This window comes from Durio zibethinus, chromosome 6, assembly GCF_047325235.1.
Source record: "Durio zibethinus cultivar Kanyao isolate XHJ-2024 chromosome 6, ASM4732523v1, whole genome shotgun sequence".
Lineage (NCBI taxonomy): Eukaryota > Viridiplantae > Streptophyta > Magnoliopsida > Malvales > Malvaceae > Durio > Durio zibethinus.
The window spans coordinates 27777093-27798488 of NC_143167.1; the positions used below are offsets into that span (position 1 = coordinate 27777093).

Genomic DNA, 21396 nt, shown 5'->3' on the forward strand with positions numbered 1-21396 from the left:
GGAAAAAGTTGAAAGTATCAATTTTTCCTACAAAAAAAAATCATTATTTCCTTCCTTTCTATCTTAATTTTGATTTTGTTTTTTTCTTTAAATAATCCGACGACGGAGCCTCTATAAGTGAAACAGTAGTTTTTCTTGCATACTCCTGAGGTGAGGGAATTTTCTCAATTTTCTGCTAAAAGTATTAGAGTCAATTGAGAATAATTTTCAATAATTAACTACTTGGTAAAATTTTAAGGCTTTTGGATAACACAAATTTCAGCTGGTACCATATTTTGATGGGCGTTGTGAGGGTGCTATAACCTTCCTCACACGTAACCGAACTCCCGAACCTTGTTCTGGTTTGTAGACCCGAACTTATTCTTTTAGGGGCCCTTAAACTTAGGTGTTCCCTAAAAGGACAGATTCCTTAGGTGGCCAATCGCACCTAGATAAAAAAGATTGGTGGCGACTCCCTAAAGTCAATGTCTAGCGATAGATCCCCGGATCTAGACGTTATGACAGTTAGTCCCAAGTATTCACAATAAAATACAATATATCGAGGTCAATCTCAAGCATACACACACAACAAGGCACATCCACATCGAGAAAGAAAGAAACGCATCGAGGCAACAATCGGGCATTCAATCGAGGTAAATTTTATTATAAACGAGAATCATACATTGGGATCTCCCACCATCACCAGGGCCAGGAGGCAGCCCTTGGTGGGTGGCCTAAGCTCGCATAGCACCCGGTGAGACAGCCCAACACTACGCTGTCGGCTCACCCCCTAAAAAATCTTAGAGATTTTAGAGCTATGCTACCAGTAACCGTTACAATGTTTGAAATGGGGACACTTTTCCTAACACAAGAGATCTACCCGACCATGACCTTATACATGGATGGCTCATGGTAACCTAAATCTCGATCATGACCCTATACAAGATTAGCTCATGATAGTCAGCCTATTTTTTGGCTAATATTTGGTGATTCTTTTGCCAACCATTTCAGAAATACTACATATGAAAGTAGGATATTGTATATATCTATGACTGATTATTGGCAGTGCCATGTGCCTACATGGGATGATTAACAAATCTCTTTTAAAAGACAAAAGACAAATAATTATAACTAGAATGTTTTAAAAGAACTTATGGATTAAAGTAATATTTTAAAAAAATTTTACATAAATTTTCTCTATCAATTTTTTTTTTAATGTAATACTTATAAAAAATATTTTGTTAATAAATCTCTAAATATATTAAGTGGATATGAGAAAATACGTTCTCTTTAAGATCGCTCACCCGGAGATATCCTAAACATTTAGCTAGAGCAGAGTAAATTAGAAACTGGGGAAAATTAAATCAGTAGGAGCCAAGTGCTTTTTGTTTGAACGTGAAATTTAAGGCTTACTCTTTGCATGAGATAGAGATACCTTTGCATGAGATAGAGATAAGAATGGACCTCGTCTTTCTCTTTGTGCCGTATTAAAGCTGGCCAGGCCTTTTTTCGCGTCACGTTTCTGTTCCTTTGCTGATACTTTGGCTGGTGGCTAGCTATGTTTTTAGACTTATCTCTTGTGCGAATTATTAAAAGGTACATTCGATTGCCTAAAAAATGAGGCCCACTGCCCATTCTGATGCAGGTCTTCAGTAAAAGTACAAATACTTGATGGTTTTAAAGCACTTACAACTTTTTCCCATGGCTGAAAAAAGAAAAAGGGCGATGCTCTTCAATGTCGTTAATGTGGAGTTTCCATCTTTTTCTTTTTTCTCCATTGCAAGTACTTCTTCGTTTCTTATCTACGTGACAGGTGAAAATTTGAATATAGTTGGGTTATTCTGCAAATTAAAAATATTTATACACAAATAATGTAAATCGTCTTTGAAAATATATTAAAGCTTGCGTTACACAATTAAAGATACAAATTGTTCAATCTCAAAATTAGAACTCGAGATCTCACTTACTTGATGTTTAAATTCGAACCACCAAAATATTGCAGGCTTAAAATTATCTTTACTGACATACGTTAACCCAAGTTACCAAGAGGATGCTTCAAGATTTGGCATTTTTTCTGCGGTATCTTGGTCTTATTATTGTAGGATGCCAACTCCCTCCTAGAGTAAGGGCCAGCCAGCCTATATATTAGCCTAAATGATCACTGAGTCTTATCACAGCTAGCCAAGCGCATGGCACGAACTCTTTTGGGCAAATGTCAGATTCACTGTAGAAATAGTATATATTCTGAAACAACATTCTCAACTCAATCCATGCCAGCTGATAAACCAACGACAGATGCATCCATTCAAAGTGAATTATTATGGCATTCAGGTAAGTTGTCAATCTGTTTTTTTTTTATTCAATAGGAAAAAGATTAACAAAAAAGCAGAAATGTCCGATGTGTTTTGCTACTATTTGAATTGGAAAAATGGTGCACGCAACTGCTCCTTAGCTAGGAAATAATTTAAGGTATAGCAGAACATATAGCACGAAATGAAAATGATGTTGAACTAAAAAAAGCAATATTATATATATATATTGTTTAAAATGAACAAATACTCTTTGGTGCTTTGGACACGACCCTTTGTAGACGTTAAAAAATTCAGCAAACATGAGGGGATCAGAAAGAGGATTTCGTAGTCTTTGATAATTGTTTTTTAACATTGATGTCGGCAACCACATTCATAATTTTTTACTGCCGTTATGGATACGTTCACATGGTAGATTGTTACCAGCAATATTATTATAATTTACTAAAATAATATAATTGTAGAAATAAAGATATAATAATCCTTAAGACGTGGATTTGGTGAAGATTAATAGGGATGGAATTTCTCTTGAAAATCTTGGGATTGCAAGTGTGATTGTTTGATTCGTTCATGTATCAGTGCTTGATTAGTGGAGTTTAAAGCTTTATTTGGGTCTATGATTGAATTGCACACATTGAGATTTGGTTTGCTTTTTGCCTGGGAAGAGGGTTGTAGGAAAGTGACTTATGAGTTAGATATTAAAATTGAAGTCAATGATTAGGTGGATATCCATTCTATTGAACTACTTTAACTTGAATCATATACCTGAAATTTTCTAATGAAAGAGATAAGCATTAAACTTTAGATAGGCATTTAAAAAAAAAAAAAAAGACTTAAGTGTTACAATCTGACACTTCTAAGTTGGGAAAGTTAAGACAAGGAGTTGATGCTTTTGTAGGAAATTCCATCTGGATGGAGCCACAAAAGTTGCTTTTGGGCCATAGTTTTAGGCCTCCAACCAAGCAAAGCAATGCAATTGAATTTTGAAAAAAAGGATGGCTTCTCATCTCTTCCACATCTTTGCAGCTATCCTCTTCGCATTTTGCCTGAAAATTTCTCAGAATCTCCTTTCTCAAAAACAAAATGAGAGGGAGAGAGAGAATAAAATGAAAGTGCCATGTCAAATGCATGTGGCAATGTGTTGTTTGCTTCCATATTATCAAATTCTCCTTTTTATTTCTTTCTTAATTATTTTATTGTTTAAAATATTATTATCATCTTTCATTTGCAAACTCATAATAAATCTGATAATTTTTATATTTTATACATATTTAATATGAAATAAATACGATATGAATACACGAATTATTATATTTAATTCATAACAAAATACTTTTTTGTATATTTAATTGCTTTTTATCCAAAAGAGCACTAATTGATCATTCTCTATTTGGGAAAAAAGAAACACAAAAATAAAAGTTTAATTGTAATTTTTTACATGACTTTTTTAATTTTTGCTGTCCTTTTATCCCCAATGATCATAAATTGTTCAAACTTCGTACAATATATTTTTTACGTTGCAGATTGCAGACCTCTCCGGCTTCATGGGCGCCTAACTTTTGAAACAACGAGACGAAATTTTAAAGTGTTATCAAAGCAAAGCACAGATTGGGATTGGAGGCCCAATGGACGGCTTGATTTTAATTGCTTTGAACCTTCTGAGCATTGTCTTGCAATAAAATTTAGTTTCTTTTTAATTCGGGGAATGGAATATTCGAATTCACTTTTTTTAAAATATATGCTTACTATGAGTGTTGAAAAAAACCGGACTGATCCAATCAATCGGATCGATTTAATCATAATGCATAAAATGGAGAAATATTTAAATCGGTCAAGAGCTGATCAAACACTCAATTAAATCTATTCAAATAAAATTGATCTTTAAACCGATTTTAAGTATTGTTTTTATTATTTTATTATTTAAAATTTTTTTAAAAGGGGTATTTTTTCAAATTAAAAGAAATTTATATTTCAAGAGCCAATAATTGATGTTCAAATTTGTCACAATTAACAAAAATAATTAGGTGAAGTTTTTTTTTTTAAGAAAAATTTGAAGGTAGATAAGTTACATATTTTTTTAAATCAAAATAAGATATGTCGTATTTAAAAGTCTAAGATAAATAATTAAAAATTATACATTCAAGATAATTTCAATAGACAATCATCAATAAGATTAAAATTTAAGATTTTTTCATTGAAAAAGATGAATCTTAATTAATTAAATAAACTATTTAATAAAAATAATTAGATAAAGTTAATGTTTATATATGTATTTTGACACTTAAATTAATATCTAATTAATAATAAAATAATTTATATTTTGACACTTTTTAAACACATTCTTCTAATAATAAATAACTATGCTGCTAATTTAACCATTAAACCTTTGGAGCTCAAAGACGGTTTATTCTTATCAAATGAATATAAATTTGGGGCTGTATAACAGCAATGGTACTGTGATCCTAAGATCTCGTGCTTTCCAAATGAGCAAACTAACCCTGAAAATAAGCTATGTATTATTATGGATGTAATTTTTTCAAAATTCATCTTAGAAATTGTTGAGTTGGGAGTCAGCAACTGACACGTGTTCGAACCTTTTTTTTTGGTCTAATGATCTGTCGTTCCTCTTATATTTTCCTCTCATCTGAGGAAAGAAACAACAACATTAAAAAAAAAAAAAAAAAAACCCAAAACGAAACTGCTGTGCTGTTGTCTCTAAAAATCTTACTATCCGCACAGTTCTCAAAACCCAAAATTCCTCAAAAAAAGAAGGGCTTTTGGGGTTATGGTTTTGTTGGCCGTTGAATGTTCTCAATAAAATTTCTGTGTCTTTTAATTTTGGACAATTTACTATATTTTGTTTCTTTCTCTTCTGTATCAATTAACTGATTATAATGGGCAAGAGGAAGAGAAGTTCCCAACATAATAATAATAATAATAATAATAATAATAATAATCTCGACCTTCCTTCTTCTTCGGGTACGTTTCTTTTTCTATTTATTGTTTCAATAAAGTTTGAAGCTTTTTTTTTTTTTTTTAGTTTCGGGTACATGAAAAATGTTGCCCAATTTTGTTAGAGTTCGCTGCAATAATTCTTAGGAACAGAATTAAATTTTGGTATGCCACTTCTTGATTTTTCTTCCCTTTTTTTTTTTTAAAAATTTTGTTAATAATTTTTGTTCAAGAAAAAGAACTTGGGTTTTCAGGTTTGTTGAAAATTTTAATTTTTTGTGGGCACTTTTTTCCTCAATATTTTATCTGGGTCATTTTGTTAATAAGTGGGGATTACTTTTTGTTTTCTCTGTTGATTTCTCTTGGTTTTAATTTTCTTGAATTGCCAATTGAAGCTAAGGTTTTTGCTCATTGGTAATGGGAAAGGTTGTTTTTGGTGTTTTCTTGTGAATATTTGATATCAGGTCTTTAATAAATTTGTGGGATTCTATAGAATATGAGATTTGAAGAGATGCTTGTATTTCAAGAGAATGCAGTCCCTTGCGTGGTTAGTTTTGTTGGTATAGGTTTTTGGCTTTTAGGGAGCTTTAATGATTAGAACTTGATATCAGAAACAAGGGCAACAGTATCTGAATAAAATGGAAAATTTTAAATTATGTGAGAGAAGGCAGGTGGATTAATTGCTGACAGTCTTCTTTCAAACCTTTTTTTAATAATCTTTCATGTCTGTTGCATCATCTAGAATGTTTTAAAGGACAGAGCTTAGTCTGGCTTCTTTGCCCTTTTTATGTCATGACCATATTATTTTGTATTTTGATCATACGAGCCTACTTGTCATTGTGGAACTTAGAGAATTCTGTTGAAAAATATTGCGAAGTTTGCATGTTATTGTAGCTATAACAAATCTTAACATTTATTGGCAAGGACGGTTAATGAAATTATATAGATTACAATAGCTTAAACTGTTTTGCAGTCTACCATTTTTTTTACTTTTGATGTAGTCTATGCTTAATTATGTACATATTCTTTTTGTCAGTTTTGTGCTCTGATTTTATTTGATTGGAAATCTAGGTTCGTGCATGCCTTTCAAGCTGTTTGATATATTATTACCGAATGCAGGACTTCTAGATTGAGAGTCTGTCTGTATATGATATCACATAAGCATTTTGAAGACCCCTGAATGTAGCAAGCTTTTGTGCTTGACCATCCTCCTTACAGTATCAGCAAATTTGAATAATGACCAAGTGAACCTCAATTTTTTATTCTTCTACCTTTAGGCCTTCTATATATGTTATTAAGTTCATGTGCACCTGTTTGGGTTAGAAAGGAAACTGTAATACTCTCTTCTTTTTTTTTTCTATTTATATTTTTACTTGCCTTTTAAGTGTACCATTTGTATGCATTAGGTTTTTTTTTTTTTTTTTTTTTTGCAATTTGCTACATTTATTTCTGATTTGTTATCCCTATTTTGGTTTAACATAGTTCTGCTACTTGATGTGGTCATGATGAGATTTTGGTGATCATCTTAGTCTCAATATGTTCACGCAATGGATCGGTTTATCTTGAGCTTAATAATCTAATATTGTGAAATAGCTAAGAGTTCTCCCCCATTTTAATGTAAGCAATTAGAATGTCAATAATCATTGTGCTTTTTATTCAATATTGCAGAGGACATGCCGTGCTCATCAGGAACAGAGTTATTATCCAAAGAGGTTTTGTTCTTTTCCTGATTCAATTTTGAAGTTGTTCTTTCTCTGATTTCTAAAATTGATGATCGGAAAATTGGGGATGTCATAGTTCTTAGATATCTCTCTGCTTTTGCTCCTCCATCTCTTTGTCAACTGAATGGTCTGCATTGTTTCTTTGATTTTTTTTTCTCTTTCATTTATAGCATTCTTTGAATTTGGATGCTGGAACGGATGTTGGAGATAGTTCTGTGAAGCTACTTAATTCCAACTCTTCTGCTGCTCAGCGCCATTACAATCTTGGGCGTTCAATATTTTTAAAACGATCACGCCATTACCATGGCCATCACTACTCACGCCGAAACTCTGGCAGCCTTGCTAATCCTTCAACATCTCGTGGCAAGATTAGTCCTTTACATGAGGAGAGATTATCCTTCAAGTTTACTCAATACAACCCAGAGTCTGGACGCCATGCAGGTTGTGAGCATCTTTTATTGGTTTTCATGCAAAGCATCTGTTTGTTCCATAGCATGTGACGGTGGGAAATGAATTTTTATATCATCAAGATCATTACATGAATGGTAAAACAAGATACTAGGACTGATAGCCAACTTAACATGAAAACAAACTCTTGGCAAAATTAAGGAAGTTGTGTTTTTTCTTTGTTTAGAGAATTAAAGAATTGGATTATTTGAGCTTCAAAAGAAGTGGTGTTAGTTTGACTTCATTGATGTTAGTTTCAGTCTCAGCCTCTTTTGTAGCTTAAATTTAGAAATTTCAATGTCCTCTCCATATGGTTTGCCATGTTGACTTCAGTGTTCCAACTTTTGCAGATGGTAGGGAAAATGCATTTGGCAGGCCAGAAAGGATTAGGTCTAGTTCGCTGGTGATGGATGCAGTATCACCTGACAAGGTGAAGATGATTTGTGGCTTATGTCAGAAGCATTTGAGACGGAAACCTTATTTTCTCGGAAATATGCTGGCTTCTGGTGAATTCTCTGTTGTGGCAGTTCTAGTTTGTGGGCATGTATATCATGCAGATTGTTTGGAAGGAAGAACAAGTCTTGAGGATAGGCGTGACCCGCCATGTCTTCTATGTTCAGGTTCACCATCACAAGTTTGATGCTTTTACTTTCTAGCAGAAAGAAGTGATTGTTCATACAGATGTCGACACATTTATATATATGATACTGAAGTATAGGACATACTTAATTGGGGCATAAATGTAGGCTGTTATGATCTAAGCTGAAGCTTTACGGATTAGTATCTTAACCATGCATTGTATTGCTAAATTAAAGCTAGTTGAAGCCGTGAAGGCTTGAAAATGCTCTGCCCGTACCTTGAACCTTTTTAACTTGGCAGGCACGGAGGAGCAGGATCGGTTTTCTTAAAGGGCCTTTTACTTTGGGTGGAGTTATCTTTAAATTCTTGCTGTTCTCATGTTGGGGTTGTCTTAAAATTTTGCATTATTTTGTTTGCCCTTCCTTCTCAAAATGAGGTTCTGATCACATACTTAGCTTTGGTTTTGTCCAACAAAATTTGTTCCTAGACTGCCTTCATGAACCTAGAATTTAGGACAAAATTGCACTTTGCCATTATAGTTGAGAAACCATAAAAGTACAACTAATATAATGAAATAATATAACTTTTAGGGATGGAAATGAACCGAGGAATATGAATGAATTTTGTTATGTTTGTGAGCTGTTTGTTTAATTAATGAATTTTGAAATATTATTTGTGATTGTTTGTTATATTTAATAAATGAAAATATTATTCATGATTGATTATTAAATTTAATAAATAAATAAAAAAGAAAAGGAAGGAATGAAATAATTTATTAAGGGATTTAAAATAATGTTGAAAAATTAGAACAAGAATAGTATTTTTAACAAAAATTGCATACCTTTTTGTTATAAGAGCACGTGAAGATAAAAAAAAAATCATCTATAATTATTATAATATAATTAACTAATCATATTTCAGAATTTTGTGAGATTTATGAAAATTTTATATTGAATCACATTTATAAATGGTAGGCTCTTATGTAATTTTGATCTGTGATTGAATAGTTATTATATTATAATAAAAAAAATTTTCAGGTAAAATATACCCCAAAAAAATCCTGGATTGTTTACTACTAAGACTTTCTTTGTAGATATTAAACAAAAAATAAAATATACCAATCCCAGAATTTTTTAGGTCCAAAATCCATTTTTAATTGGGATGGTTTAAAAAAGGAGGGTTTGTTGATCGATAAAAAGAAGAGACTGGCCTTGGCTAGATAGTCGGTTTGCTGGTAATGTAATGTACGGATCAAAATTCAATCTCTGACATTGTTGAATAAAAAAAATATTGGTATTCGGTAACAAAGAGTGTGTGCAGTATCTGTCTGTCTGTGACTATTGCTTTACCTCATGCAAAGAGTGGCGGATTTCAGGAGTGTAGCACAGTGGCATTGATGACTGAGAACGGCTTAGTAGTAAGGCAACCCAGTTAAATGCTGCTTATTAATCATAGCAGAATCCATAGAAACAGTTAAAACTCGCTACTAGATGTCTTTTAACTCTTCAAAATGGGTTTTAGTAATAATGATAAGATTGGAACAAAGTCTTAACTAATTTAGCCTTAATACATTAATGCAACTTTTTTAATAACAAGACACGTCAGTCATGGTGTATGCAAATGCAGATGTCATCGAGATTGCTACTCAAGAGTAAGTGGAAATAATCTTATTGAAGTATCTATCCATAAAAGCTATACAGCGTGATACGTGTGTATCTATAAGGTTTCCTTGCATGTAGCCTTATTATGCCCGACTCCCTTACACCTAGTGCAACAGACTGATCTTCTGATAATTCCCTGGCTTTTGGTTCTTCTTAATTTCTTCTGTTGGCCTAATGGCCGTGAGATGCATGGAGGCATAATCTGCATCTGCTTGTCATTTTCTAAGGGATCCTTTTCATTTCCACTGGGCTGAACAATGGTCGAAGCAGGGTTTATGCTTTCAGAGTATGCTGATCGGAAGCTATCAGCTGTAAAGTATTTTGAACAGTAATCATATACGCTCCTTCTTGTGCAGTTAAAGACGGCAATAGCATGACGGCAAGGAAGCCCAAATGATTCCCACATCGCACAACTGCAGTGTCGTTTATCAATATCCACAACGTTAATGGAATTATCATGAACTTCAAATAGGGTCTCAGATGAGAATAATACTTTGAGGCCACATGCTTTTGCACATTCTTCCTGTACCTTCTCCTGCTTAGATGGAGTAAGTTTTGTGGACCACTTACCTGATTCCATTCGACGACCATTCATTAACTCCATTATTTTACATCTTAGTAATTCTACCTTTGGTATGATGGGAAGTTCTCGTGCTTCCTCTATCCACTTAGCATATGACTCTGCAATGTCAAGTGTTATGTGATTAAAGTGCTCACCCTTGAAAAATGCATTTGCCCAGTATTCAGGCTCATTCTGCATGATCCAATCATAAGCATTTAAAGAAACCCGTTTAATTTGCTCAGTATACATCCTAAACCCATCAAGTCGGACTGCTTTGGCTGCAGCTAAGAAACTTCCAGGCAATGAAGCCCTCCCTTCTCCATGGAATGGACCCTTCAAGTTTTGTATGAAGCTGTCCATCAAGTAGTATATCGAGTAACCATGGTGAGCATTCTCAAATATTTCCAGCACATGCTTCGTTAATCCCTTATCTCTATCAGAGACAAAGGTTATAGAACGAGAAGTTGACACCGCAGATTTCAACTGCTCCAAAAACCAATGCCAACTGTCATCATTCTCAATATCTACTAGAGCAAATGCAACAGGGAAAATCCCATCATCACCATCTAGTGCAGTGGCTGTGAGCAAAATTTCATGGAATTTTGATTTCAAAGGGATGGCCTCAAGGAACAGAAGCGGACGACAACCATTTTGGAAACCACAAATTGTAGCATGAAAGGATAGAAAAAGATGCTGAAATTTTCTATCATCTCCAATGAGAAGCTTCAATATGCTACCAGGATTAGCCTCTTCTATCTTATCACAGTACCAAGGCAACTGACCATACGCCTCTTTGTATGAACCCTGAAGTTGCTGCCGAGCATATTCAATTCCACGCCATACTTGTGTATAGTTCAGCTCAAGCCCAAAATCACGAAGAATGCAATTGGCAATTTCTTTTGGTTTGTGACGTGGGCTATCTCTTAACCTATCCTTTATAATATTCACCAACCAATTTTTTGCCGGAGTAGCAGTCTTCCAAGATTCCCCACCACATGTATGTGATCTATGTAATTTTTTAATCCTAAACACACAGGCAGATGGGACCCAAGATGCGTGAATCCTCCAAGGACAACCTTCTGCTGCACATACGCCACTAGCACGATTAGTATCATTCTTTCTTAATTTATATGCAAAGCGATGTGCAATGGCATATTTCTGTAAAGCATCACGAAATTCTGCCACACTTTTAAAATCCTGGCCTTCACCAGTAATGCCATTTTTCCATGAGGCAACCAGTTTCCCAGGTGAACCTTCATTAGAGTCACGGGGTGCAAAGTCAAAATCAGCATTATCTATCCAGGGTTCAATAAGTTGCTCTGTGTTATCAGCTAATGCAGTGGGCTTGCGATTCCTGGCATTCTTTTTCTGGGATGTAGTATTTCGCATCTCCTCAAGATTGTCAGCAACAGTCACAATAGTAAGACCATTTGCACCACTTTTCCAGGATGCAGTACGCCTCCGTTTCTTTACAGTATCAGCAGGAGAAGCACTCATATCAATTGTATCTGTGCTATGGGCAGTTGCATCAGCAATGCTAACCTCAAAAAGACCATCACCAATGCTACGGACAGCAGAGCGTTTTGAGGCAATTGCTGCTCTGGTTGGGCTTCGGATTGTTGCGTTGAAAGCCATTACAGAGTCAAAAGTGGTTGCTATAGCAACGGGAACATCCTTCAGGCCAATAGCAGAGGGAGCTACTTTGGAACTAGAAGGATTAGTGGCAGCAGCTCGAGAAACGACAGTGGCAGTCACAGATTCGGCTAGTTTTATGCCACTTTGCCTGCGAGCGATGACTAATCTTAATGCAACTTCACATTTTGCAATTTCCACGATTAACCACTATGCACAACAATACTGATGCACATTCACATTCATCAAAGAAAAAGGACCATTTCAGCTCATTCTCATCTTGCTAGCTGATACAATGACAATGCAATTCCCTATATTGTAATGTGACTAAATATAGCTACAACAACAAAAAATTCTAGAAGATACTAATAATTGCAGGTAGAGAGATATTACCTGTTAGCATGCATGTCAAAAGCTACAGGATCAAAGCCTTCTCTCCCTGTAAGGAAAACATCTGCAGTCACTGAGTCCCCATGAAAATCATACATCCTTTTTAGGTCTTTGTCATTAGACAAGGTAATAAGAGTTCTCCTATTTCTGGGGAGAAAATACTTGATGGACAAAGATTTATAATCCAAGTTACATGTTTCAGCTAATTTGTATTTGAGATCATCAAATACTGTCTCAGGACTGATATCTAAGGCATGTGCCTCTCCTCCAGCATATGACAAGGATCCATCATCTTTTGTCACAAATTTACCACCAGACTGGCAAATCAAGATCAGCTTCCCCCGCACCATTCTAAATCACTTCTGAGAATTAAATGAACAAAAAATTTAAAAATATTTGACATAAACTCAAAAGATAAATTACATGTTTTAACGACAAAACTTTTTTACCAAGCCAAGTTTAAAATCATTACAAATAGTAGATGCCCTACAACCATCATTACATCACTACCATGCACAAGGCAAGTGAAAGATTTGGGAGAAATCCACCCAAACATTACAAGTATAAATAGAAAATTTCAAGTCTCCCTATAAAACAACAGATGCACAAGAGTTGGGAATTCAGCTAAAGTCAAGAATCCAACAATGCTCAATCTTTCTCAACTTAAGTGGAAGACAAAGATTTTAATTGACTGATCATCCAAACATTCCTTAAAGGCTTCACACTACTGAAGCCTCAACATCAGAGCATGACATTGTCTTAAACCATCAAAGCAGGGGGACCCTCTTAATAATTTATCATTGGATGAAAAAACAGCTAAGTGGGTTATCAATCCAAACTTATTTCCAAGATGAAAAAAGCTACCAAAAACCAAATGGGTGAATATCCTCCATTACTAGTCAGCTAAAAGAACAATTTAATCAAAGTCAACCCGACCTACGGTCATGATCATCCAATCAGTAAAAACCAATCAAAAGCAAGAACCATTAACAAACACCCACCAATCTAAACAAGAAACCAAATTAAATTTTCGACTCATCTTCGAGAATTTCCAGTGCATGCAAAATGATTAAATAAATTAACCTAATTAATGCATGCAAACAAAATAAAATTAAAAAAGACATTAGCATTAAAAAGAGAAAATTATAGGTTTACAGAGAGAGTAAAGGTAATTTACCAGATTGAGAAAGTCGTTGGCTTGGAGAAGGAGGAGGAGAGAAACCCCCAAATGTGGGTTTTTTTTTTTTTTTTTTTTTGAGCAATTAGGAAAAAGAAGAGTGAGTTATCGAAGTAAAGGAAAAGAGTGTGACGGAAAATAAAAAATAAAAATGGAAATTGGGGGTTACGGTTGGAACAAGAATAAACTTGAAGGGGTTGTTTTGGAATTTAAGGAAAATATAATATTACGAAGAAAATTTTTATTTACACGATTTTTTCTCAATTCACCCATTTATTATAAAGATGATTGTTATTTGCACTTTAATATTTATTCAATATATCCCATTACTTTTAACATTTTTATTTTTTATTCATCACATCTCATACATAAAATTAAAATTTATTAAAATATCTAAACATGTTATTTTAATGCAATTCAAAGTTTTCGAAAATAAATTTTCCAAGATTTTTATAAATTTTTTAAAATAAATATTCATAAGACTTGAAAAACTTTTAGAAATGAATTTTTAAAAATATTTAAAGGATATTGGACATTCATTTCAAAAAATCAACTTACTTGAATACCATTCTCAAATTTTTATTGCAGTAATTATTTTTTTCAAGTTTACTTTCAATTTTGTTAGTATATAAAATATTATAAATTTTGATTGTAAATTTTAACAACAATATAACTTGTTAGTGGGAAGAAGAAGAGTAGAAAATTACTGCTAATCTGGGAAGGGAAAAAAAAAAGGGAGTGTCAAGAACAAAAATATAATTGAACAATAGATATTTAAATAATTTTATTAAAGGTTAAATTTGTAATAGAATTTTTGGAACATATCACATAGTTAATTGAGTGCAAATAGAACTCCTCTACTATAAAAGTATTTTCACATGAAATTACATAATAAACCTTTAATAAATTATTTTTAATCTTTTCATATCTTTATTTATTATCGGATATACATTTTTTCATAAATAAAAATATATACTGAATATGCATATTCCATAATATTATTATATTATTGGACTGCATATCTTATAACGTTAGGAACTTACCAAAAATGAAAATGACATTTACCGAAAATCCAATAATTAAAATTACTTGTGTCCTTCTCCATCTTCTCTTCATTTTTTCTCCCAACGCCAAGGACCTCATCCACCCGCCATCTCCTCGCGCTTCCCTCCAATCCCTCGATGTATTGACCATCTAAATGCACCCAATTAATTGCTCATTACCCATTTAACTACAGAAAACAGCAATTTCCATGGAAATTGTAAGGTCATATTTATGTTGCTTCCTTCCTTTATTGGGATCAATTCATAAGTCCAATCTAATCGATGCTTCCGTTGCCAAAGATACCTGGAAAGTCAGAAGAGCCCATTGGCTTTCATGGGAGGGGAGTTTGAATTGAATAAAACAGGGAATTTACAAATGTAATATGATTAATGAGATTGACTGCTGAAGAGGAAAATTAGGTTTTAATTGTTTTAATTTTGTTTTATTTTCTTGTTATCTTTCTCTGTGTTCCATAGAAGTCCATTGCAACCATAGAACCGGATTGGAAGGAAGCTTGTGGAAATGGCGGGTGGAGGATGTTCTTGGCGTTGGGGGAAAAATGAAGAGAAGACGGAGGAGGCTGGAGGGGAAAGTACGTAACTAATTTTAATTATCGGATATCCATATATGATAAATGTCCTTTGTTCTCCTATATGCATATCGGTAAGTTCTTAATGTTATCATATATGCATACATGACACTGTAATAATATTATCAGATATACGTATTATTTATTTATTTTTATTTATAAAAATGAATATTTAGTAGCATATAGAGATATTCATGAATCGTATGAAAATGATTCAAGTTGGGTTTATATTTTATATTAATAATTTATATATTTGCTCAAGTTTTATTCAATATGAAATTTTAAGTTTTAAAATTTTCTCAAATTTGATCTAAATTAAAAAAATAAATTTCAAACTTATTCATTAAACTTAATTTATATAATAAAAATTAAAAAAATGTGATTAAATTAAGTTTAATGAGATTATATTTAATTCTCATACATATAAAAATTAAAAATAAAAATTACATAAAAATATAAATTAAATTTAATAAAATATATATAATTTTTATTTTTAATAGTTATATATATGAATAAATTTATATATAATTTACATACATATATAAAAATAAAAAATTTATATATAAGTAGCTGCCTTGCACTATAAATCTTTTATTTAAAACTCAGCTCGAAATTTAAGAAAGCTTAAAAATTATACTCAAGCTTATTTAATGAGATTTAATTTTTTTGTTCATATCGTTTTAAAACTCGAACGAACCTTCAAGTTTGAATAGGTAACTTGACTCTTGAACGGGTATAGTAATGAATTAGTGTATAAAAGATTAAAAAATAATTTATGAAAAATTAATTATATAATTTTATATAAAAATACTTTCAAATAAAAATATTAGGTGTACTTAGAAAAATAGAAGTGCAAATAAAGGACTTTGATAAATATTTTACGAAAGAAATAATTGTATAAAACAATTATTTTGTATTACTATATATCTTTTTCATTTAAATCATGTCATATAATCATATTAATAAAAAATATTATTTATTTATTGCACATTATATGTCATAATTAAATGATGAATATTAATTTTAATAAACTCATGCATGTAATTTATATTAAATGATTGATTTTTTTTTATTAATATGATTATGTGATATGAATTGAATGAAAGAGATACATATTGATGTGGAAAAACTATTTCATGCAATAATTTCTTTTAGAGAAAGGGGAGTTTTGGGCACATGAACAGGTGTTTGACCTTCTTTTAGGATGGAACATGTGGATAAATACCCTAATTGACAAAAAAAAAAAAAAAAAAAAACAGAAAGAAAGAATTTGATAGACGTAAAACATGAATTAATTTTTGAATTTTTAAAAATTTTTTTAGAAGCGACATAGGAATTGAATTTTGAAGACTTGAATTAAAAATTTAACATTTTATCAATAAATTACATAATTGTTAATCTGAAATTTCATATTTGGGAACAGATCTTATACTCCTAAATTGATTGGCAATTTTACCAAAATTTTATAGATCTTTTAGTAAAAAAAAAATCTCAACACTATTTACATTTACATGGATGAATAATATGAAGAATTATAGTGAAAGTTTAGGTTTATTTAGTGATATAATAAATCTTGTATTTTATTGATTGAAAATTTTAAACTTTATAAATGATTTATTCATTAATCTATATTATTTATATAATTTCTGACTAAATTAGTGTCAAGAATTTAAGTGACACCTTCATACACTTTAGGCAGGATTGCGTAATAACCCTTCATACACTTGGAGGAGTATATGCTCAGCCCGTGGGTAGTTAGAAAAAGGGGTAAGGTGGAGGATAGGGGATGGAGGCAGAACCAGAATTTGGAAAGATAAGTGGATACCGTCAGCAAGCTCTTTCTTCGTCCAGTCACCGAGATCAAGGCTAGGGGCAGACAGCTTGGTGAGGGAGCTCATAGATACTTCAAGGAAATGCTGGAATAAAGAGCTAATCAACCAAATCTTCTTGGCTGATGAAGCAAAAACTATATGCTCCATTCCAATAACAAGAACGGCAACGACAGATCGGCTAGTGTGGCACTATGACAACAAAGGCCAATATACAGTTAAGAGTGGCTACAAGGTATTGTTATACGAAAGAAACAATGACCTTAGCCCAGGTACGACAATAAAGACAACAAAAAGATGTGGAATGTTTTATGGGCAGTAAACATCCCAAGTAAAATAAAAGCATTAATGTGGCGAGTATATCATGGATTCCTCCCTGTTATGGTAAACTTACGTAGGAGGAGGTTAGAGGTGAACGGGACATGTTTTACATGTGGATCTTCGGACGAAACTGTTTTGCACACTATTAGAACATGCTCGCTTCCAAGCCAAGGATGCCCTACGCATGGATCAAACAAGCCAGAGGTCAGAGGAGGATAACGCAGCATGGGTTGAAAACATTTGTATGTCAGGAGATAAAGAAGTGGTGCCAATCTGCATGATCATACCATGGGCGATATGGACTGAGAGAAGCAATGTTCTACATGGAGGAAAAAAGAGAAGCACGCAGGAACTGCTAACTTTATTCAGAAATATACAGAGGAAGTGAAAGCAACGCAGAGTACGAGCGTAGCCTCCCAGTCCCCACAATTGCGACGGAAACCTGCCATGAACAACACAGCCAAGGTTAATTTCGACGGGGCTTTTAACCGACAATTACAGAAGGGCGGGGCTGGTGTAGTGATTCGAGACAACATGGGATTAGTGTTACTTGCAGCTGCTGTCCCAATAGATGATGTAGGAGGACCGTTTCACGCTGAAGCCGAGGCAGCTTGCAGAGCGCTGGATTTTGCAGTAGAAATGGGGTTCACAAAAATCTCTTTTGAAGGGGATGCTCTGAGGAGGCTGGTTTGTCACCAGTGGGGACCATCATAGACGATGCAAAGGAGAAAATGAAGAAGTTCTAGGTCTGTCAAGTACTTCACAGTCCAAGAAAATGTAATCAGGTAGCACATTTACTGGCAAAAAATCGGCTAGAAGCTTTAGTTAGCAAGTTTTGGTTAGAAGAATACCCTGATTTCCTCTCTAAAGCTGTATTAAACGATTGTAATGCATGTTATGAATGAAAGAATCGCATCTTCATAAAAAAAAAAAAAAGTGACACCAGTTCAGTTGATGAATTATAAAACAGTTTTTTTTGTCACACCAAGTTCATTCAACCTCATTGATTTATGCATAATATTTGACCCATGTCATATTGAACACTTTAAACAATGTCTAATTCTAATGTATAACACTTGGGGGTAAAAAGATTTAAAAAAAAAAAACGAAAAATAAAGGTAAATTGTCAAGGCTAAGGTCATATAAACTTAGATCAAATGTTAAAAAACGTGAATTGAGACGCCAATTAGGTCTTGACTCAGTGACAATAAAGAGGTTTTAGAATCTCAAAATTTTAGATTTAAATTTCATTATGTATTGGTTTGATTGTTTAGTTAAGTTTTAATTTAATGATATAATAATTGATTATAGTGAAACTTAAAAAAAAAAAAAAGAGATTTGGACGATGATATTAAATTTTAGTGACGGGACTAAATGCATCCCTTCTTTTTTTTTCTCTCTAAATCCCTTTTTTTTTAAAAAATTTTTAAGTGAAATTTTTTAAATATCTTTCTCATAAGTGTTCTGAATATCCTTATTTAATAAATTTTATAATTTTTCTAAAATATATTTTTCAAGAAGTGAATTGCGAAAAAGTCATAATAGTGTGGATTTTTTAAAAGTTATCACACTCATCGGAAATGTATTTTTGAGAGTGTAGGAATTGAAAGTTTTTGAAAAATTACAAAAAAGATAATTTTATTAAAATTTTTATGAAGTAATGTAATAAAAAAAAGTTAATATTAAAAAATTATAAAATTTAAAATTAATAAAAAATTTACATTTGTTATTTGATTTTAAAAAATAAAATCTTATGAAATCTTAATTAAATTAAAGATAAAATAGTAAATATAATTTTTTTATAAATTTAAAATTTATCATTTTTAATAAATATTTTTTTATCAATTTTTAAAATTTATAATAGTTTTAACTAAATTGAATTTTTTGAAAAAGTCTTTTCATCTATTTATCGCGATAGATTTCTTCAATTAATATATTAGATTTGATAAAATTATATAATATTCAGTAATATTACTTATATAATTTTAAACAATTTTTTACTTTAATATGTTGATAAGATATGATAGTTCTTTCATCCTTCATAAACATCAAAAGATGAAATATTAAATTAGGGTCTTATAAGATTTTATTCTTTTTATAATATCAAAAAAATAAAAGTAAATTTTTATCAATTTTAAAATTTATGATTTTTTAATATTAACTTTTTTTATTACACTAATGTATAAAAATATTAACCAAATTCTCTTTTTTGTAATTTTTTAAAAGCATTCATTCCTTCATATTTTCTAGAAGTGTCGTGAAGTGTTATAATTTTTCGATAATTTATTTTTGAAAAATTATAATATTTTTTAAAAATATATTTTTAAAAAATTATAAAATTTATCGAATATGATATTTAAATATTTTTGAGAATAGTATTAAAATAATTTCATCTATAAAAATATTTTTTAAAAAAAGTGAGATGTAGAAAGAAAAAATGAGGATGTATTTAGATTTTTTCAAATTATCTCTTGTGGAGTATCAGTTTAAGCTTTTTAATAAAGGTTAGTATACAGTATGCTATAATATACATAAAAGGATCAAAAGAGTTTTTAAATAAAAATTAAATAATTATTTATCCATTTGATATTTTATTGAAATTAATTTTATTTTGAATTATAAATTTTTAAATATTTATTTTTACTCAATTAAATTATTAATTAGACGAAACAATTAATCATTTTTATTTTAACAAAACCAAATTAATAAAAATAAATATTTAAAAATTTAATTAATTTGAAAAATCTTTAAAAATTTTGATAATTATTAAATTTTAATTCAAAGATATTTTGACTTTTTTTTATCTATAATATGGTATAACAAAAAAGTTAATTATGTATAGAGATAATAACGAGTTGAATTGAGATAAATTTTTACTAAATCCGAATCGATTTAATTTTATATATATAATATTTGAATTTGATTTTGATAATTTTTTAAATTTTTTTAATACAAAAATTCGATCTAATTTGATGTATAAAAATTATATTTAATTTGATTTGATTTAAAATTAATAAAATATTATTTTTAATATAAATATAAAATTAAATAAACATAAAAAAATATAAAATTAAAAAATAAAATTTTAATATATATTAAATCTAATAAAATTTACTTAAAACTCGATTGAATATCCAATTTTTTTTTAAAAAATCAATCATAAAAGATCAGAAGCCGGGCCGAGGTTACACTGTCATCCTTAGTTGTGCAATTGTGCTGTACGAAATATGATTTCCAACGCAATCACAAGCTGACTGGGTCTGATATGACCTTCAAGCTGGAGGTCGTACGCCTTCATAAGGATAAAACGTCCACGAATGGGTTTGTGGTTTTCGAAAGGTTAACCTCATAAATAATTTTTGAATTATAGTAAGACAATGAATGTAATATTTAAATTTTAAAATTTATTAATTAAATATAATATTAACTTTTAATATTATTAACTCAAAATAATGATATATGATAAATAAATAATTTTTTAAATATTAATATATAATATAATATTATAATATATATAAAAATTTGATAAAATTTATTTACGTAGATTTTTAAATGAATAACTTATATTATTGACATATAAAATAATTTTAAATAATTTTATTCAATCAATTATTTAATATTTTAAAATTTAAAATTTTATAATTTACATTTTTCTAAATCTTTTAAAGTATGTAAATTTTATCCTAATTTAAACTTGAAAAAACATATATAATATCTCACTTTTACCTATATATATGAAATATAATTTTCAAATAATTTTTTAAAGTTAAATTTCTAAATCTTAAGAATTATAAAAAATTATATACAGTCTAGATTAATATTCACATAAATTTAAATAAATAAAATTTATGGTTGGATCAATGATGTTTGTCAGTTTTTTTGCGTTTATTTTTTTTATGATTTTTTTAAACATTATTTTCCTATAATTTAAAATAAAAAAAAGATACTTTATTTTAATTTAAAATTACACGTATATCTAAATTTAAAATTATACTAACTTTTTTTATTTTAGTTTAAAATTAAACTTAGATAAACTATATTATTAAAAATTTAAAATATTTTATAATTAAATAATTATCAAATATATATTTATGATTTTTTTTCACAATCAATATTTTCTTCTTTATAAAAGAGAGAAAAATTAAATTTTCACCATAAAAGTTTGATATGATAAAGTTTCAAAATCAAATGTGAAAAAAATTTT

The 21396-nt window shown here is 30.6% G+C and overlaps 2 protein-coding genes and 1 long non-coding RNA gene across 5 annotated transcripts; 2 read left to right on the top strand and 1 right to left on the bottom strand.

Annotated features, from left to right (window-relative positions):
• The first annotated feature begins 2168 nt into the window (after window positions 1-2168).
• On the top strand, window positions 2169-4255 carry LOC149518532 (uncharacterized). The gene is made up of 2 exons (XR_016343346.1): window positions 2169-2310; window positions 3187-4255. It is a non-coding gene; the product is annotated as an uncharacterized LOC149518532 (long non-coding RNA).
• Window positions 4256-4942: 687 nt separating this feature from the next.
• Window positions 4943-8365, top strand: LOC149518533 (uncharacterized). Of its 2 annotated transcripts, none has more exons than XM_089762538.1 (4): window positions 4943-5267; window positions 6909-6952; window positions 7132-7402; window positions 7759-8365. In XM_089762538.1, exons 1-4 carry the CDS (start codon window positions 5183-5185, stop codon window positions 8046-8048), a joined length of 690 nt encoding a protein of 229 aa, XP_089618664.1. In that variant the 5' UTR covers window positions 4943-5182; the 3' UTR covers window positions 8049-8365. The 2 variants fall into 2 exon arrangements, with proteins under 2 accessions (XP_089618664.1, XP_089618665.1); XM_089762539.1 differs by lacking the exon at window positions 4943-5267 and adding an exon at window positions 5342-5405.
• Window positions 8366-9635: 1270 nt separating this feature from the next.
• On the bottom strand, window positions 9636-13660 carry LOC111284411 (uncharacterized). 2 transcript variants are annotated; one of them, XM_022873079.2, is made up of 3 exons: window positions 13410-13660; window positions 12236-12591; window positions 9636-11993 (listed from the first exon to the last, which is right to left on the bottom strand). In XM_022873079.2, the coding sequence occupies exons 2-3, from the start codon at window positions 12580-12582 to the stop codon at window positions 9704-9706; spliced, it is 2637 nt and encodes an 878-aa protein (XP_022728814.2). In that variant the 5' UTR covers window positions 12583-12591; window positions 13410-13660; the 3' UTR covers window positions 9636-9703. The 2 variants fall into 2 exon arrangements, with proteins under 2 accessions (XP_022728814.2, XP_089618663.1); XM_089762537.1 differs by having other exon boundaries at window positions 12236-12594; window positions 13410-13532.
• Between the last annotated feature and the right edge of the window lie 7736 nt (window positions 13661-21396).